Source organism: Peromyscus maniculatus, chromosome 3 (genome assembly GCF_049852395.1).
Source record: "Peromyscus maniculatus bairdii isolate BWxNUB_F1_BW_parent chromosome 3, HU_Pman_BW_mat_3.1, whole genome shotgun sequence".
Lineage (NCBI taxonomy): Eukaryota > Metazoa > Chordata > Mammalia > Rodentia > Cricetidae > Peromyscus > Peromyscus maniculatus.
The window spans coordinates 44,239,833-44,256,822 of record NC_134854.1 but is presented as its reverse complement, the minus strand read 5'-3'; the positions used below and the strand labels follow the sequence as shown (position 1 = coordinate 44,256,822).

The 16,990-nt window shown below is 45.8% G+C and overlaps 1 protein-coding gene across 20 annotated transcripts in view; it reads right to left on the bottom strand.

The window, feature by feature from the left end:
* Nucleotides 1-4,217: 4,217 nt before the first annotated feature.
* The window catches only part of Ezh2 (enhancer of zeste 2 polycomb repressive complex 2 subunit), a 91,063-nt gene continuing 78,290 nt past the window's right edge, over nt 4,218-16,990 (bottom strand). For 9 of the 20 annotated variants that reach the window (XM_076566397.1, XM_076566403.1, XM_076566395.1 and 6 more), the window contains 9 exons: nt 16,344-16,513; nt 15,335-15,429; nt 14,249-14,289; nt 12,556-12,734; nt 8,045-8,140; nt 7,109-7,190; nt 6,233-6,313; nt 5,974-6,058; nt 4,361-4,690 (listed from right to left, as the gene is read on the bottom strand). In XM_076566397.1, coding sequence (XP_076422512.1) covers nt 4,630-4,690; nt 5,974-6,058; nt 6,233-6,313; nt 7,109-7,190; nt 8,045-8,140; nt 12,556-12,734; nt 14,249-14,289; nt 15,335-15,429; nt 16,344-16,513 — 890 coding nt within the window. In that variant the 3' untranslated portion in view covers nt 4,361-4,629. Of the gene's footprint in view, nt 4,691-5,973; nt 6,059-6,232; nt 6,314-7,108; nt 7,191-8,044; nt 8,141-12,555; nt 12,735-13,697; nt 13,824-14,248; nt 14,290-15,334; nt 15,430-16,343; nt 16,514-16,990 lie in introns of all 20 variants that reach the window. The other 11 variants (XM_076566387.1, XM_076566407.1, XM_076566393.1 and 8 more) reach the window with 3 other exon arrangements.

Here is a 16,990-nt window from a genome sequence, read left to right as displayed (position 1 = left end):
TTCTCAAGCTTAGCCACCCTTGACCCATTCCTATGCTAAATTCTAAGCAAGTAGCTCAGAATAGTTCCCTTTTCATTTCATTTCTGGGGTGGAAGGCACAGCTGTAGCTGTCAATCCCAGTCTTGCTATGTTAGGCAGGTTTGTACCACTGAGCCATATCGTTAGCCCTTCACTGTGAGATAGTGTCTCATTGGGTATCCCAGGCTGGCCTCAAACTCATGATCCTGCCTCTGCCTTCCTAGTGCTGGGGATTACAGGCAAGCTCTGTCACACCCCATCACTCCATGCCTTTTAGTGTGTCTACTTACAAACAGTCTTCCTAAGACTCCGTATATAAACCAGGTAAAAGCAAGCGAACCAGCCACCTCACTGCCTTCCTGTACCCTAAAGGGCCCCAGAGCTCCACACACATGACTTGAAAACTCCCTTACTAATTTTCAAACTGAATGGTGCTCACAGCTTGCTTATCCTAACAGTTCATTTTTATGTCTTGAGACAAACACTGTAAACACCATGGGTCCGTTTTAAGAATTTGTCTTGAGCCCAGGCGTGGTGGCGCACGCCTTTACTCCCAGCACTCAGGAGGCAGAGGCGGGTGGATCTCTGAGTTTGAGACCAGCCTGGTCTACAGAGTAAGCTCCAGGACAGCCAGGGATGTTACACAGAGAAACCCTGTGAAGTCAAGGCAGTTTGACTGGAATCTCTTCGGTTGTACCAGGATGAAATGTGCCTTTAAGTACCTGGAACTGGACTGTAGGCTGGGCTAGGGCGGGGCTTAACCTCACTTGATTGCTGGTAAGTGAACAGTGGTGATTATAATGCGTTCTTTTAACTTCCTGCTTTGCCGCCATTCTTCCCACCCTGGTGGACTCTTACTCTTCTACAACCATAAGCCCAAATAAGCTCTTTGTTCTGAGTCAACTTTTGATTGTGGTGTTTTATCACAGTAAGGGAAAAGGAACAGATAACATACTCTTTGAGGCTATAGGGAGTAGGCAGGCAGATCTTTAAATCCAAGGCCAGTCTGGTCTACATAGCAAGTTTTAGGTCAGCCAAGGATATATATATATGAGATATATATGAGACCCTGTCTAGAAAATAAATAATCTGTTAGGTCCCAAACTCCAAAAGGCAGTCCAAATGTCCAGCAATGAGCTCAGCCTGAACTACAGGAGGGTTTCTGGCAGTTAGATAAAAGCCAGCCTTCCTCAGGAACTTGTGAAACCAGTTCCCCTCTTCCTGATGAGTCATTTCCCATCCAGGGGAAGGGACAGAGCTCATGGTGGCCTCCAGGGTCCCTCAGTATCACAAGGACCTGTTCCATATTTCAGACACCAGCCTCCTAGCCCTTCTCACCTCCTCCCCTACCCTAAACTCCCTCCAGCTCACAGACTTCGCTCCCCCAGCTCTCCATTCTTAGAATCCTGCTGTTGTCTCGCCCTCTCCAGGGTCTCACTGTGTGTAGCCCTGGCTGGCCTGGAGCTCAGAGATCTGCCCGCCTGCTGTGCAGCCATAGGATCCCAGCACCTATGCACACAAGGCAGATGTGGCCTCACTTGTATCTGTGATCCCAGTGCTGCGGGGGCCAGAGACAGAAGGGTCATCAGGGCCGCCCTTCGCGGGTGAACTGTTGGCTACGGGATTCTCAGGAATGGGAATCACTCTTCAGTTGTGTGACCTACTACTGAGCTCAGAAGGACCGCGGCTCCAAACGCAGCCACACAGATGGCCCAAGTTTATTGTGGTGGATCAAAAAACTGGAGGGCTAGACATGAATGAAGAAGAGATTTTTATGGGATGGGGAGTCAGAGTGAGCGTAAGGGCAGCCAGGATGCAAAACTACTATTTAGGCTGGCTGAATAAAAAGCCAAGGTCTGCATCCTCCACACCCTTCTCCCCGACTACAACATGAACCTGGTGGTCTAAAGAGCTGGGCTTTTAACTAAAGCCAGCTGACAGGGCTGGGGAAATGGCTTACTCTTGCCTGAGCCCACCAGGCAGGGGTCACAGCATAGCAGGTCACTGCCTTTGAGGGAACATGAAGACCTCCAGAAAAGGATGAGAACAGGCTATTGAATGAGTGGGCTCCTGAAATCTAACCATCAAGCATCTTACAGTGTTCATTCTTGACTAAACATCAGTGCTTGCTTTTCTTTTAAAAACATAGATTTGGGGTTAAAAAAAAAAAAATCAAATAGGCTGACACAGCTGTCAGGGTAGCCGAGACTTTAGGGGTTCAGTTCATGCGGGTATCCAGACCAAATAACGCCTGTCTAACCAGGGGAGCATGGAATTGTTTCTAACACTACCCACATAGACCTATAGATGGCCCTCAGTGAAATCATTTATAACAAAGGGCAAAATGTAAAAACAAGCTTTTTTTTTTTTTCAATTAATTCCAGTCAGAATTAAGTAACCGAATGCTTAAGTTCTTTCAAAATGTTCACATCCAGACTGTCTTGATGATCTGTCAACAACTGTAATCACATAATTTCCTTGTCTTCACAGCAGTGGTCAAATACTTGGGCGGAAATGGAAGTCGGACCTTCTAGTGGACATGTAAAGGCTAGAGATAGGTGATTTTCAGTCTTGAAAAACAAGGAGTACTTCTAGGTAAATTACTATTTTCTAACATAAACTATAAAGTCTCTTGAATTTGGCAAGCAATGACGTGGTACTTTTCCTGGTCATCAGTCTGGATGGATGAGGTGTTGCAGACTGGTTTACCCATGCGTCAGGCTTTGTGCCATACCCCCCCATACATGCCCTTCAAGCTGACTGGTTCTATCTAGAACTGAACCTTATCAAATGGAGCCAGTGAGAGTTGTGAGTGGGTCAAGGCACTCACTGCCAGGCCTGGTGACCTGTTTGAGCTCGGGGACCCACAATGGGGAAGGAGAAAACTGACTCTTGTAAACATGCACGCACAGTGGCATACCAGTACAGGCACACACTAAATCAAGATTTTTTTTAAAAAAAAGTAAACTTCTAACCATGGTTTTTAAAACCAAAAGAGTGCCTGTAAGCGGTCCCGGCACTTGAGAGGTGGTAGTGGCAGACTCAGGAGTTCAGTGATTCTCAGCTACATAGCAGGTTTCAAGCCAACCTGGACTGTAACACAAGTTCTCCAAATCACTGCTCTACCAATATGACCTGTGTCTGACACACCAGTAACTTCGATCTGAACGCCTCCTTCCAGCTGTTGATACCTGGAGATGAGAATCATGGCCAAATGAGCTATGTCAGTAGATACCATTGATGCCACGAACAATCCGTGGGGGTCCTGAACAGTCCCACATTATACCGAACAGATGTGCCCCACTTGCCTGTTTGAACAAGGAAGGCTATTGGGTAATCTTAAGAAATTTCGTAGAAGAAAGTGTTCTCCACCTCAGCACTAAACATGGCTACCCATTTTGTCCAGGGCAATCCATGCAAGTGCCAAGTGGAGAATGAAGAGCAGCCATGGTCACTAGAACCCCTCCTGATCTACATTAATCAAAGATCCAAGTTGCTACGCCTTGTGAATTGATATGATCGGAAACTATCTTGGAAATTGACAAAGTGAGTTTTAGTATATAATGTAAAAGTGAAGGTTTTTTTAAGTACCTTTATAAATACAAATCATATCTAACTCTAGAAACTGTAACTTGGTATTACAAACCCTAGAGGACTGATTTTGAGCTGTTGTGACCATCTCCACACTGGAGCTGTAAGCATGCCTTGGAGGGCGCTGAGCAGTTAGAGTACTACTCTGTGACTAGCTGCCAAGGAAGTCCAGGTCCCCAGCTCAGTGGGGATTTGGAAGGGGCTATTTTAAACCCCTTGGAGATTTAAACTATAGTTAGCTTATTTATGTGTGTTTTCTGTTTTCTGGGACCATTTCACCAGGCAGCCCAGGCTGGGTTTGGGTATCCCTAATTCACAACCTTCCTGCCTTAGCTCTCCAAGTACTGGGATAGATCATTACCCTTACCTGCCTACCAGCATCTTTAACTGTCTAAACTATAGAATTTAAGATGTATAGGTTCTTAGACATAACCTAGTCCAACCACAATCATTTTACATATGGACAGCAGATTGGAGGTTGATCAGCTTTCCCTGGGGTACAAGCTGGCTGGAATGTGCTCCACCCATCTGCTGACTTACTTTCCTCGCTGAATGCCCAGAACCCACATCAGTGAGGTTCACTCAAGACGAAAAGGCAATGGCAATGGTAACACTGAATCTAGGCAACCACTATGCCAGTATGTTTATTAGTTTTTAAAGATTCATAGACAACTGGAAATGCAAAGCTAACTTTGTGTTTTCTCACTGAACGAGATCTTTCTAGAATCAGTTGATGCCGCTCTATGACAAGTAAGTCAACAAGTTCAAGTATTCTTTATTCAAAGTTGAAAAATGTACCATACTGCATTATTGCAAAAATTCACTGGTACAAAACACTTTGCAGCTGGTGAGAAGGCAATAAAAAGTTGATTTTTAAACTCATTACTATAAATTACTGTTACAGTACTTTGCAAATTCAGAATTTCAAACTGCATTTTCTTTTTCTAAATTGCCCACAGTACTCAAGGTTCCTGAAGCTAAGGCAGCTGTTTCAGAGAGGAGGGGAAGAGGTAGCAGATGTCAAGGGATTTCCATTTCTCTTTCGATGCCCACATACTTCAGGGCATCAGCCTGGCTGTATCTGAAAGAACATAAACAAGAAATGAAAGAGACGTCTACTGTCGACCATCAGGAGAACCAAGTCTGCTGACGTAGAGGACTAAAACACACACCCCGCCCCATCACAGAGCTGCAGGCATGACGGGGAAGCATGCATCTGTCACTGACTGATCACCCCCAGCCCCTCTGTGCCTCTGCAGCACTCTGCCCTGAGGCAACCCCACCTTGTGACGTCTGGGTCTAATACTGCAAAAGCAGAATCATGATTTGGAAAGAATGGCCAGTGCCAAAGAACAACCCCATTGGCTGTGCTGATTCAGAAAGTAGGCGCCAAGAGGGGCACTTGAGGGTCCCACCACTAAGGAAGCTGGACAGCTTTGCCTCCAACCCTGGCCCACTTAGAGCAAGCATGAGACAAGCCACTTGTGACCTCCCCACGGGGACCCTGTTCCAGTCCCCAGGTGTCACCACAATGGACTAGAACTAGGCACACACAGGCCCCCATTTGCACAACTTAAGTTTCTGAGTGGGATGGATATTCGGCCACAAGAATTCTCTAACTAGGGGCTGGAGAGATAGCTCAGGGGTTAAGCACATTGGCTGCTCCTCATGAAGGACCCAGGTTAAATTCCCAGCACTCACATGGTAGCTCACAACTGTCTGTAACTCCAGTTCCAGAGGATACAGACATACATGTAGGCAAAACACCAATGCACATAAAATAAAATTAAATAAATATTAAAAAAAAAAAAGAATTCTCTAGCTAGAAATCTTTACTGGATCATACTTAAGTAACTGGTTAGGTTTGGCCCACAGCCAGGTGGACTACACTGCCAGCCTGCCTCCTGACAGTGGAACACTACACTGTCTGTCACTGGTTGTGACTAGCTTCCTCAGAAAGAATCCACAGTGACCACAGGGTAATGAAAACAACGAAGATACAATGTGCTACCAATAAAGATACATAAACTGTACCAATGAGAAAGGGCGCTGTAGGATACAGATGTGACTCCAGACATAATAAGCCCCAGGGGTCACAGCCAGTTATCAGAGCAGGGTGCTAAATGTAGCTTTCTGCATGGGGTTTGTTATTTTTTTCAAATAAGCGTTGTATAATTAACACACAACGCACACTGTGGGAACATAGAACTCTCTACTGGAGCCCACAGCAAATAGTGACTGGCCAATTAGAAGAATGCCCCCTCCAATGATGGCAGATCTGCAAAGATCGTACAAACAGCCTTCACCCCAGCCCACAGAACAGGAAAAGAAAGCCTGTAGATACTAAAAGTGTATTTTACCAACCTGTAATCAAAAAACAGCTCTTCACCAGTCTGGATGGCTCTCTTAGCAAAGATCCCTATCCTGTGGTCACCATTAACCATCATAACTGGAAAGAGAAACATGGGGCCAGTGAGCAGGCAGACAGGCCACGGGAGGCTGACCGTCCACAGCAAGTGTCCCCACCCCCACCCCCGAGATACTGCAGTCTGCTATCATTTGGCTGGTTATAAAAAAAAAAGGAATTTTATATCAAACTAGCGATTCCAACTTAAAAGCCTACCTTTTGCATAGCAGTTTGGATTGACTGAATGATTAGCAAAACGAATTTTGTTGCCCTTGCGGGTTGCATCCACCACAAAATCTAAAAAGAAAAACCAAACAGTCCAGTGACTGATTTCAATCATGGAGCAAAGTTATAATGGTTTTAGAAATAGTTCTTCAGGATTTGACTTCAAAAGCAAATAAAACACTCAATTTAATTCAATATAAAATGACATTTGGAAGAAAATGCTATTCTAGATTAAAATGAATCCTTGATTGTTAAATATGGCTCTCAAATGCCATGACTTCTCAATTATATATTGCTGAGCAAAACATGCCTTAAAAATGTAGTCCTGCCAAGAAGTAGGCATATTAACATTTAAGATTACATAGAAAAATTATTTCTATGGAACACTTTCGTTAAAAACAAAACTGCTCTACCAGTCCAGCTGAAGGTTCCTCTGAATGTTTGCTGAGCAGACACATTTCCACAGAGAAGGCTGTGGCAGCTGCTGCTTTCCTCACAACCTGTGGGCGACATCCTGGGGCCACAAGGTGCTGTCCACACACTGCCTGTCCTCCCAGGTCAGAGGCACTGACCCAAGAGGACGCTGTAACTGCTCAGCCCAGGTCCAGGGAGCAGCGGGAGATACAATGTCCCCTCACAGCCAGCGTCTGTGACAGCAGAGCCTGGTGCTCACTGTCTCCTGCACACAACCCTTCTACTCAACAGGGGACTCCCCTTTCCTCACACAGCCCTGAGCCTAGGCCTGGTGACAGGAAACCCCAGAGCTGCTCCTGTGGGCAGGTGCCTCCTTCCCGCCATCTTGCTGACCTCCAAACTTGAAAACCCAATCCATCCCCAGGGAGCTAAGTGCTCCCAGCTCAGACGTACCGTTGTTCAAGTTGAACAGGAAGCTGCACATGTACTTGTCGTACACTTTCCCTCTTCTGTCCGCTTCATCCTGAGAAATGATCTGAAAGGAAGACACAGGAGGAAACTGTGTTGAAGTAAGTGGTCACACCTGTTCCGACATGAAAGAGCCAATGAACAGAAGGCTGGTCCCTCTTGAGGGGGCCGAGGGGGCACAGTAGCCAAATTCTCTTCTCTAGTTAGCAATGTACAACAGTAAAGAAGTTTTAAATCTTATTACATTTTATCTACTAATTACGGGTGTGTGTGTGTGTGTGTGTGTGTGTGTGTGTGTGTGTGTGTGTGTGTGTGTGCTTGTGCACTCATGCCCCATGTGTGAAGGTCAAAAGACAACTTGTGGGAGTCATTTCTCTCCTTCCATCATGTGGGTCCTGGGGACCAAACTCAGGTCATCAACCTGGCAGCAGGTGCCTTTACCTTCAGAACTGTCACACCAGCCCAAAAAATACATTTTTAAAAATTCCAATCAGAAAGATTTCTATGTCCTAAGCAATATTCCTAGAGAGGATGATTATATCATCTTCCTGCTGAGTAAAAACAATGCAAACTGTAACTTTCTGAAGCTGTTTTGTGACTTTTCCCCCCTCAGCTCTACAACTAAAACGGTCACGTTAATAATGCTGTTGTTTCTGGATCCCCATCCGCTCATCTGCCAATTAAGTCGGACCAATTCCACACAGCAAAGCGCTTGTTTCCAACCCTTATCTCCAGATAACAAAAGGCAAACATGACCAAGCCAAAGCAATCTAGCTAGTTACTACACAAACCAAATCTACAGATACAAAGAAGTCCGGGCTATGGGGTGGTCAGTATTAATTCATTCTAACTTGGAGTTGCCCAAAGTAATGCAAGCTGCTACTATACACAAGACCACTGGATCACATAGGAGCACCTCACCTCTCCACAGTACTCGGAGATGAATTCATTTTTCTGCACAGGATCTTTGATGAAGATTCCCCAGCCTGCCACATCGGAGGGTGCCAGCAGTAAGTGCTAGAGAAGAAGCACAAGCACATACTGAGACCAGAGCAAAGGCAGACTGAGACGAGCAGGCTGCACAGTGAAGACAGATGACCACGGTCAAACCTCAGGCCCGGCCGAGGGGAATACTCAGTGCCCAACTGGATTTGGTAGGGATGAAGTTGCCAAGTGTGTCTGGAAAACTATTAATGTTTCTAAACAAAACCCAGGATAAATACCCTCTTCCAGGAAAACCAAACCAGACCGGGCCTCTGGTGTCGCGGGTTCTCGGTGAGGGAGGTGTGTGAGATCACTGCCCTTTACTTCCCTCCAGTTCCCGGTAACTCACTTTCAACCAAACAATCCAAAAGGTTCACGTGCCGGAAGCTTGGGCCCAGCCTGTGCACTGATCACCTAGAGGCGACTGAAGTGTGAGGGCTCTGAACTAATTAGGAGATCGATCTCTTGACAGATGCATTATTGGGGGGTGCAGACTAGGTGAGTTCTGGTCGGAGGAAGTGGTCACTGGCAGCATGTCTTTTAAATGTGCATCTTGTGTGCCATGGATTGCTACCCAGCTCACGATGCTCTGCCTCACTATGCACAGGCCAAGGGCAAGAGAGGCCAGTACCCATGTGCTGAAATGCTAGCACCCAAAACTTTATCTCCTTTAAGTGTTTTCTCAGCTATTTGTCACTGTGGCAAAACAGAAACACAAAATTTTGTTTTTATTTATGTTTAGTGTGTGTATGTGTAGTGTATGCATGTGTGTGCACATGTGTGCTTGTTTGCCTGTGTGGACACATGTGCAGGTCAGGAGCACCTTCAGGTATTGGATCTACTGCTCTCCACCTTACTTCTTTGGAGACAGGATCTCTCTCACTGAACCTAGAGCTGTTTCAGTTAGATCCCAGGTTCACCAGCACTGGGGTGACTAGTGCATGGCATTACCTGGTTTTGATATGGGTGCTGGGGATATGAACTTATGTCCTCATGGCTACGGGCAAGCTCCTTAGCCATGGCACCATCTCTCCAGACCTTGGTTTTGGTTTATGGTTTTGAGACATGGTGTCACTAAGGGTGGCTTACCACCACCCCACCACCCCCGAATACGGGTATACCACCACAGCTGGTTGATGAAACAAATTTAATGTGAGTACACCAACCACTCTTCTCGGATCTTTCCCTATATTTCCCAAAGTGCATTCTGTTGCCTGCTCAAGTCTTCAGCACATTCTGGTTCTTTACTGGTCTTTATTTTCTGGAGACCCTGCCATTTCCTCCACAGAAGCTTCCTTCTAGCAATTTCCCATAATAACATAGAAAATTACCATGAAGAATATTATGATTCATCAATCCCACAAAGAAGGCCAAGATGACCACTGTTTTCTGCTTTTCGAGACATGGTTTCTCTGTGTTGCTCTGGCTGTCCTGGAACTTGGAGATCTGCCTGCTTCTGCCTCCTGAGTGCTGGGATTAAAGGTGTGCACCACCACTGCCTGGCTGACATGATAACTATTCATCACAGCTCTTTAGCATGCTTCACGGAGAACCTTCTTGTGACTTTTAAGGGATTCCCAGATCATCCAAACTTCTTTCTTCGCATTCTGATCCACCCTTGTCAGGTGTATTTCCCAATCACCTTCCTGATCAGAAATTAGCTAACTAGTCAGTGGAAACAACCAGGTGAACCCAGGTGGTAGAAGCTACATCCACAGAGTTCTATTCTGAGGCAAAGGTGTCACCAAGGAGACACGGCAGCATGAACGTCATGCCCACTCTACGAACAAGCTGAAGGAAGGGTAGATCTAGCCCACAGTGGCAAAGCTGGGGCCAGGACACTAAGGGAGGGGGGGGGAGGGAGAGGGAAAGGGACAGAGAGAGACAGAGAGAGAGTTTTGAACAAACGTGCCAGAGCAAACTCAGACAACATCATTATAATCTGATGACCTAAATGGATATATGTAGCCACCTAAAGTAAAATGACCCAAAACCCCAAAGAGAAAAATCACTGCACAGCTAATCCAGATCAGATCTTCCATGAACAGTGTTGGTTTAAAAACCCAAGGAAGAAAAAAAAAAAAGCTAAGAGAAGGATTTCAAAGAGGATCCCTAAGAGTGGGATGATCTGGGGCTGGAGGGATGACCCAGCAGTTAAGATCACTAGCTACTCCTGCGAAGGATCCGGGTTCAGTTCCCATACAGTGGCTCACAACAGCCTCTTCTGAACTGTGCGGGTACCAGACATGCATGTGGTGCACATATATACATGCATACATATAAATATAGCTTTAAAAATGGAAATATCAGGGTGCTATCAACCATGTGACGGCTCCAGAGATGTGCCATCACCTCACAGGGCGGGGGGGGGGGGGGGGGGGGGGGGGGGGGATGGCAGAGTGGTGACAGCGGGGACAACAGACACCAGAGTGTGTTTCTTGCTCCAAACTTACAATTCTTTTTGTTTAATTCATGGCATGCTATGGTGCAGGTGTGCTGGACACCTTAAGGACTCAGTTCTCTACTCCCACCATATGAGTACTGGATTATAACCACTGAGTCATCTCATCAGACAGCAAGTCTTATGAATCTGGGTTTCCTTACTTGTAAAATGGGGTAAGTATTCAAACAGTGCCTGCTACATATTAAACAGCTAATAATATCAGCTACTGTGATGGAAAGGACTAATTAAAGAAAGATATTGAGTCTTCCTAGTGCAACAGATCATTCAGACTTCCTTTGCTCAGTAATTACTCCCTGCCTACTCATTAGAATCACCTATGTGCAATTCCCAGGCTTCTAATACATAATGCTGGATGGGGCATTTTGAAGACTTTAAGGGTGTTTGTGCATTGAGAGTCTTATGATACAGCTCACATATGAGCTTCCGCCTCACACACTCTCTAGAGGGCTGGGATTGTGAGCACGCACCCCGTGCCTGGCTCTTCTCAAGGACACTGAAGATCAAGAACGAAGCCTCCAGAACTTTGCTGAAGGAATTCCATCTTTTACTATGCACAGAAAGGATCCTAAGCAAACAAACAAACAAACACACAAACACAATGATAATGTACCTGTACACTCTGATAGGAGGCACCATCTGTTTCCATTAAGGAGACACAATGTCTTTGTGTTAATAAAACAAGAAAGTTTGAATCAACTATTAAAATACTAGATGATTCCTATTTCAATTCTGACAGCATTACTACTTCTCAGAACTTCAGGTTTATCTTACCATCCAGTAAAGCATTTATTTTATGGGAAATATGAGAGTGCATTAGCTCTTTTAGGTGGTCGGCTGTGTCAAGATGAAGCTGGGTATCTGCTCTCCAGCCACCAGCTGTCAGACACTAACTGAAATAGACTATGAACACAAACTGTACATTCTATGAGAAGTTCACGGCCACAGAAGCAGCTGCTGATGCTCCGAGTGAAGGATGGAAAGGATCTGTGGTCTAAATCAGGGGTGGGAACAACAACACAAGTTTTCCAGGAAACAAGGTATCCTGACCCCAGCCAAGTGTGCACCTGCCCTTGAGCTGAACGTTCTTGTTACAGACAAAGGAGAACTGGAAAGGGCAAGTTCAAGTCTGTCTGTGGATGCCACCCTGAGTGTTCTCAACTTGGTTATTTTGTTAAAAAAGGGGAGAAGGATTACTCCTGGACCGACAGATACTGTGTCTCAGTGGTTGGAGCCCAAAAGAGCTAGTAGGATCTGGAAGCTTTTCACTCTCTCTAAAGAAGATGATGCCTGACAATATATTGCCAGAGTCCTTAAACAAAAAAGGTCGAGGACTACAGCACCCAAGATTCAGCACGGGAATCTTTTCCATGTGTCCTGCACCAGAAACACCAAGGTGCTGCTCTGAAGAAGCAACACACTAAGAAAAACAAGGAGGAAGCTGCAGAACGTACTAAACTTACGACCAAGAGAATAAAATTAAAGAAAAATGCCAGGAACAGGTGGCCAAAAGACGTAGGCTGTCCTTGTTGAGAGCTGCTACTTAGAAGTCAGAGTCCAGTCAAGAATGAGTGTTTAAGAGGAACAAATGATCACACCTTAAATCTGAGACAGGGAGTGGATGACACCTGCATGACCCAACAACACCCGAGCATCTCTCTCTTCCCCCAGCGGCACCTTTAAGGACCCTTTTACTTCTGTTATTCCCAGACAAAATCTCCAAGACTAAAGAGCCATCTTCCAAAGGATGGGGATGAAGTTCAGTTGTTGGCAGAGTACTTATCATGCACAAAGCCCTGGGTTCAATCCACAGCACCGTAAAAAGTCAGGCATGGAGAACATACGTAGGTCCAGCACTCAGAAGACAGAGGCAGGAGGATCAGAAATTCAAGTTCATTCTCAGCTACACAGTGAGTGTGAGGACAGCACAGGTTACATAAGATGCTGTCAAAACAACAACAACACGTTTGCAGACAGACTTAGTTACCTTTTTAGAGCCCCGCTGAATACTGCAGTTCTTGCAGGACACGTTCTTGCTGTCCCAGTGGTCGGCAGCCCCACACGTGAGGCAGAGGTCAGGGTCACACTCGCGCACCGCCAGGTAGCACGGGCACTGCTTGGTGTTGCACTGTGCCTTGCACCGGCACCCAGGAAACCGGTTTTGACCTTCGGGGATAAGTTTCATCACCGTCACCATCACACCTAGCAATCATCATGCTATCACAACCCTGCACAGGAATGCAGCCAGTGTCTTGCTGAGCACATGAACGGCATTTAAATCCTCACCACCTTTCCCTTACTATTCCACCGTAGAGACGAGCAAACAGGAACAGCACACATGAAGCTGCTAGACTGAGAAAGAGCTGGTTTGTTGTCTATTTCACACTTGTTCAATGGCATATGGACTTAAGTTCTACGATAAATTAACCAGGGGAAGGAAGGTCTCGGAATGAACGGTACTCATGGCCCTGGACCAGGCCAGTAAGCCGGCAGTTCTCAACCTGTGGGTCGAAACCCCTTCGGCAAACTCTCATCTCCATGAATATTTACATTATGGTTTATAACAGTAGCAAAATTACAGTTATGAAATAGCAACGAAAATAATTTTATGGCTGGGGGGTCACCACAACATGAGGGACTGTATTAAAAGGTCACAGCGTCAGGAAGGCTGAGAACCGCTGCAATAAGCCGTATTTATTTCTCGTCCATCCCCTGGTATCCAAACTCTCTGTACAGCTTCGTTAAGTCATTCTAAAGACCTACTGCCCTTTACTCTGAGCACTGGACCCCTCTTAGCTCTCTCCTCCGGTGCCCACAGAAGGCTTGGGCACACTCTCCTTACAGTCTATGCCACTTTACTGTAATTCAAATGACCGAAGAAAAACAGACAAATCCAATCCATTACTACAACTCTGCCTGGCTTGTGTGTACACGCACACACATTGCCCAAGAGGCTGACAGGACATCAGCACATAAACGCTCACTGACTAATTGGGACTAAGCAGCTTTCCTAAAGCCAGCCATCAGAGCATCCCAGTCCCTATGTCTTCATTTAAATCACCATTTTCAGCTGCTGACCAAAGGCCTATTCAATTCTCATGCAATTGCACCAAAGCAACAAATACTTACACTCTGAACTACATTGACAAAACTTTTCACAAAAATTTTGTGCTATCACACAAGGGCACGAACTGTCACAAGGCTGTCGTGGATGGTCACAGGGTTGATAGTTGTAAACATGGTTAGAGGAGCCGTCTGAGTAAAGATAACAGCACGCAGCCAATGAATCCAGGGAGATGGGAAATGATCATCACAATTAACAAGACATTCTTCCCCACTACCTCTGGAACGTCCTTTACTGGCTGTCTTTACTGAAATACACACTCCTGTGGGAAAAAAATCGCCTCCCACCCCCAAGTGCTTAAAACCTTGGTTTCACATTTCAGCCCCCCTGCCACAGTGTTGCTTCACCGCCTCTCACTAACTCACTCCATCCGACTCATTTCACTTTCTGAACAGCAATAACTGGAGAGCAACAGACACATTTCATTTAAATTGATTTGCTAAGTAGAAGTCAATTAAATCAGAATAACCAAAACTTCAATCCAGTTTCTACTCTAAAACAAATGAAGACAAAAGAAGTTTTAGCTAATAATGGGGGTAAGTGGGGAGATGCTGACCCTTTTTCAGCTGTATCTTTCTGCAGTGCGCCGCCCACAACCTGCAAAAAAAGAAAAACAAACTTGAGTGTGAAGGTGTAAGGCCGACGGGCTGCCAATCCCCAGCCCTGGTTAAGTGGGCCTGTCTGTGCGATTAGCGCCGAGTGCTGAAAGGCACGGGGAGCCTTACACTACCTGTCAGCTCGCACTGACCTGGAACATGCTCACTCAGGTGGCGGTGCCATGCCCAGAAGTCTGCAAGAAAGTACCTGTCCACATTGCCTGGTTAAGACTAAGGAGGCCTTGTGTATATCCACCGATTCAGTCTTGTCTGCATTATATGGACACTGATACTCCCTATAACTGCAGGCATCATTAACCACCCAATTGAACTGCATGGCAAGAAACTGTTCAACCAAAAATTCAGAAGCATCTATGAAAGTCTAAATTCATGTTCCCATGGGGAAATTTCTGTAAAGTTTTACAGGATTTACAATAGCAATGCAACACATACACTATGGGCCTCTACTGAATTTTTGAAGCATAATTTAACAGCCTCCTTACCTACTCAACTACACTTTTCATTTTAAAAAACAGCAGGTTAGGGATGGCGGGATCCAATCATGGTTTCCCTGGCTCTACATTTACAAAAGCATTCTGTACACTTATTCACTGTAAGCCTTCGTGAGAGGTAAGAGCCACAGACTTAGATGAGGCTCACTTTAAATATCAGAAAGCAATGGCACACACTTAGAAACTCCAGGCTCCTAGAATAAAAGACACTTCTAAACAGTGGCCCAGAGAGCACAGGAGGAACACGTCTTACAACATTCCATAACAAATAGTAAAGGAACTGTTTATGTAGTCTGTACTGCAGTATGTTTTTCTCAACCAAAATCCAATGGATGTGGTAACCAAAATGTGTATGACTTGATATCCTGAAGTGACTGCCCACAAGGGTAACGCAGCCATCAGGGAGGAGGAGGTCTCCGTGGGTCTGCATCTGACAGCGGTTTAAAAGCTTTCTTATAATCATCAAGTGAAAACTGACTCCTGCTCGTGGGAGACGCCCTGGCCCACACGGCAGCGGCTCCTCAGCAGGCTTACCGGTGTTTCCTTTTCTTCTTTCTTGGGGGAGTGTCCACATCCTCAGTGGGGACAGGTGCTATGACACTGGACTCTTTGACTCTGAACTCGTACACCTAGGTGAGAGGCAGAGGATCATGAACAGCCACCGCACGCTTTTGCATACTGGGGAAAGGTCTGTTTCTCTGGTGACAGTGCCAGGCATGTAGGGTACAGGCAAGACACAGGAGAAATCACTGCTGTCCCATCATCACATTGGGAGCACGGCTAAATGTAAGAGTCTGGCAAAATTTCAATTCTATGTATTTAAAGCTACCATACCCAAACTGAATTCTACACTAGGGAAACTCTGAAACACAGCTAAAGAACACTACTGATTTAATTTCTTAAGGGAGGGAGAGAAATTCCCTTCAGAAGACGAACAGAATGAAATCAAACGGCTCCAAGTCTGGACAATGAGCCCCTATTAGCCTGTGTTTAAATCTCTTGGAATGCATATGCTGTGGGATGTTAATGTATGCCCTGTGGGAGCCCTTCTTGGGTTCCTTGTGGCGTTACCCAGCAGGTTTGCATAGAGGATGATTAGGACCATGGGCCTGAGTGCAGGTGTCTGAGATGGTCTGCACTTGGCTGTGCTGGGGGATGATCTGTATGTCAAGTTGCTCTGATTGGTCAATAAATAAAACCTGATTGGTCGTGGCTAGGCAGGAAGTATAGGCGGGACTAACAGAGGAGAAATAAAAGAACAGGAAGGCAGAAGGAGACGCTGCCAGCCACTGCCAGGACAAGCAGCATGTGAAGATGCTGGTAAGCCACGAGCCACGTAGCAAGATATAGATTTGTAGAAATGCGTTACTTTAAGATATAAGAATAGTTAACAAGAAGCTTGCCACGGCCATACAGTTTGTAAGCAATATAAGTCTCTGTGTTTACTTGGTTGGGTCTGAGCGGCTGTGGGACTGGCGGGTGACAGAGATTTGTCCTGACTGTGGGCAAGGCAGGAAAACTCAAGCAACATGCATATGCTTACCTGCCTACATGTTTTGGTCCCAATCAGCCTAGCGATGGCACAGAAATTATCGTAGTAAGTCCCGATGAGGACTCGGAACATTGAGGCTTCAGCACCACTCCACTCCACGTTCTCGGGAGGTTCAATGTTTGGCTTCATCTTTATGGGTGTTTGACACCGAGAATTCGCTTCTACAAAACCAAATGTTAGCACTAGTCAGGAATGGCGACTAAGGGGCTGGGGAGATGACTCGGGGGGTAAAAGCTCTTATCACAAGGACCAGAGTTCAAATCCTCTCAACCACATCAAAGTCAGGCACACGGCACATGCGCTGCTACAAGGAAATGAGTCAGAGGTGGAGAACGTCCAGCAGCTCACTGGTGTGTGCAGTGAGCAACAACCAAAGACCTTACCTCAAAGAAGACGGACGTGAGCACCCACCCAAGAGGTTGTGCTGCCATTCACACCTACACCATGGCATAGTAGTACACACACACACACACACACACACACACACACACACACAAAACTAAACAATATGAACAAGCAAAATTCAGGATATGCTGAAGGCACTTAACCATGTTTTAGAACTAAGTAAAAACATCGTATCTTAGAATTAAGTAAAGCTAGAAACAATATCAAAAAGATTCATCCTCCCCCACAGGACC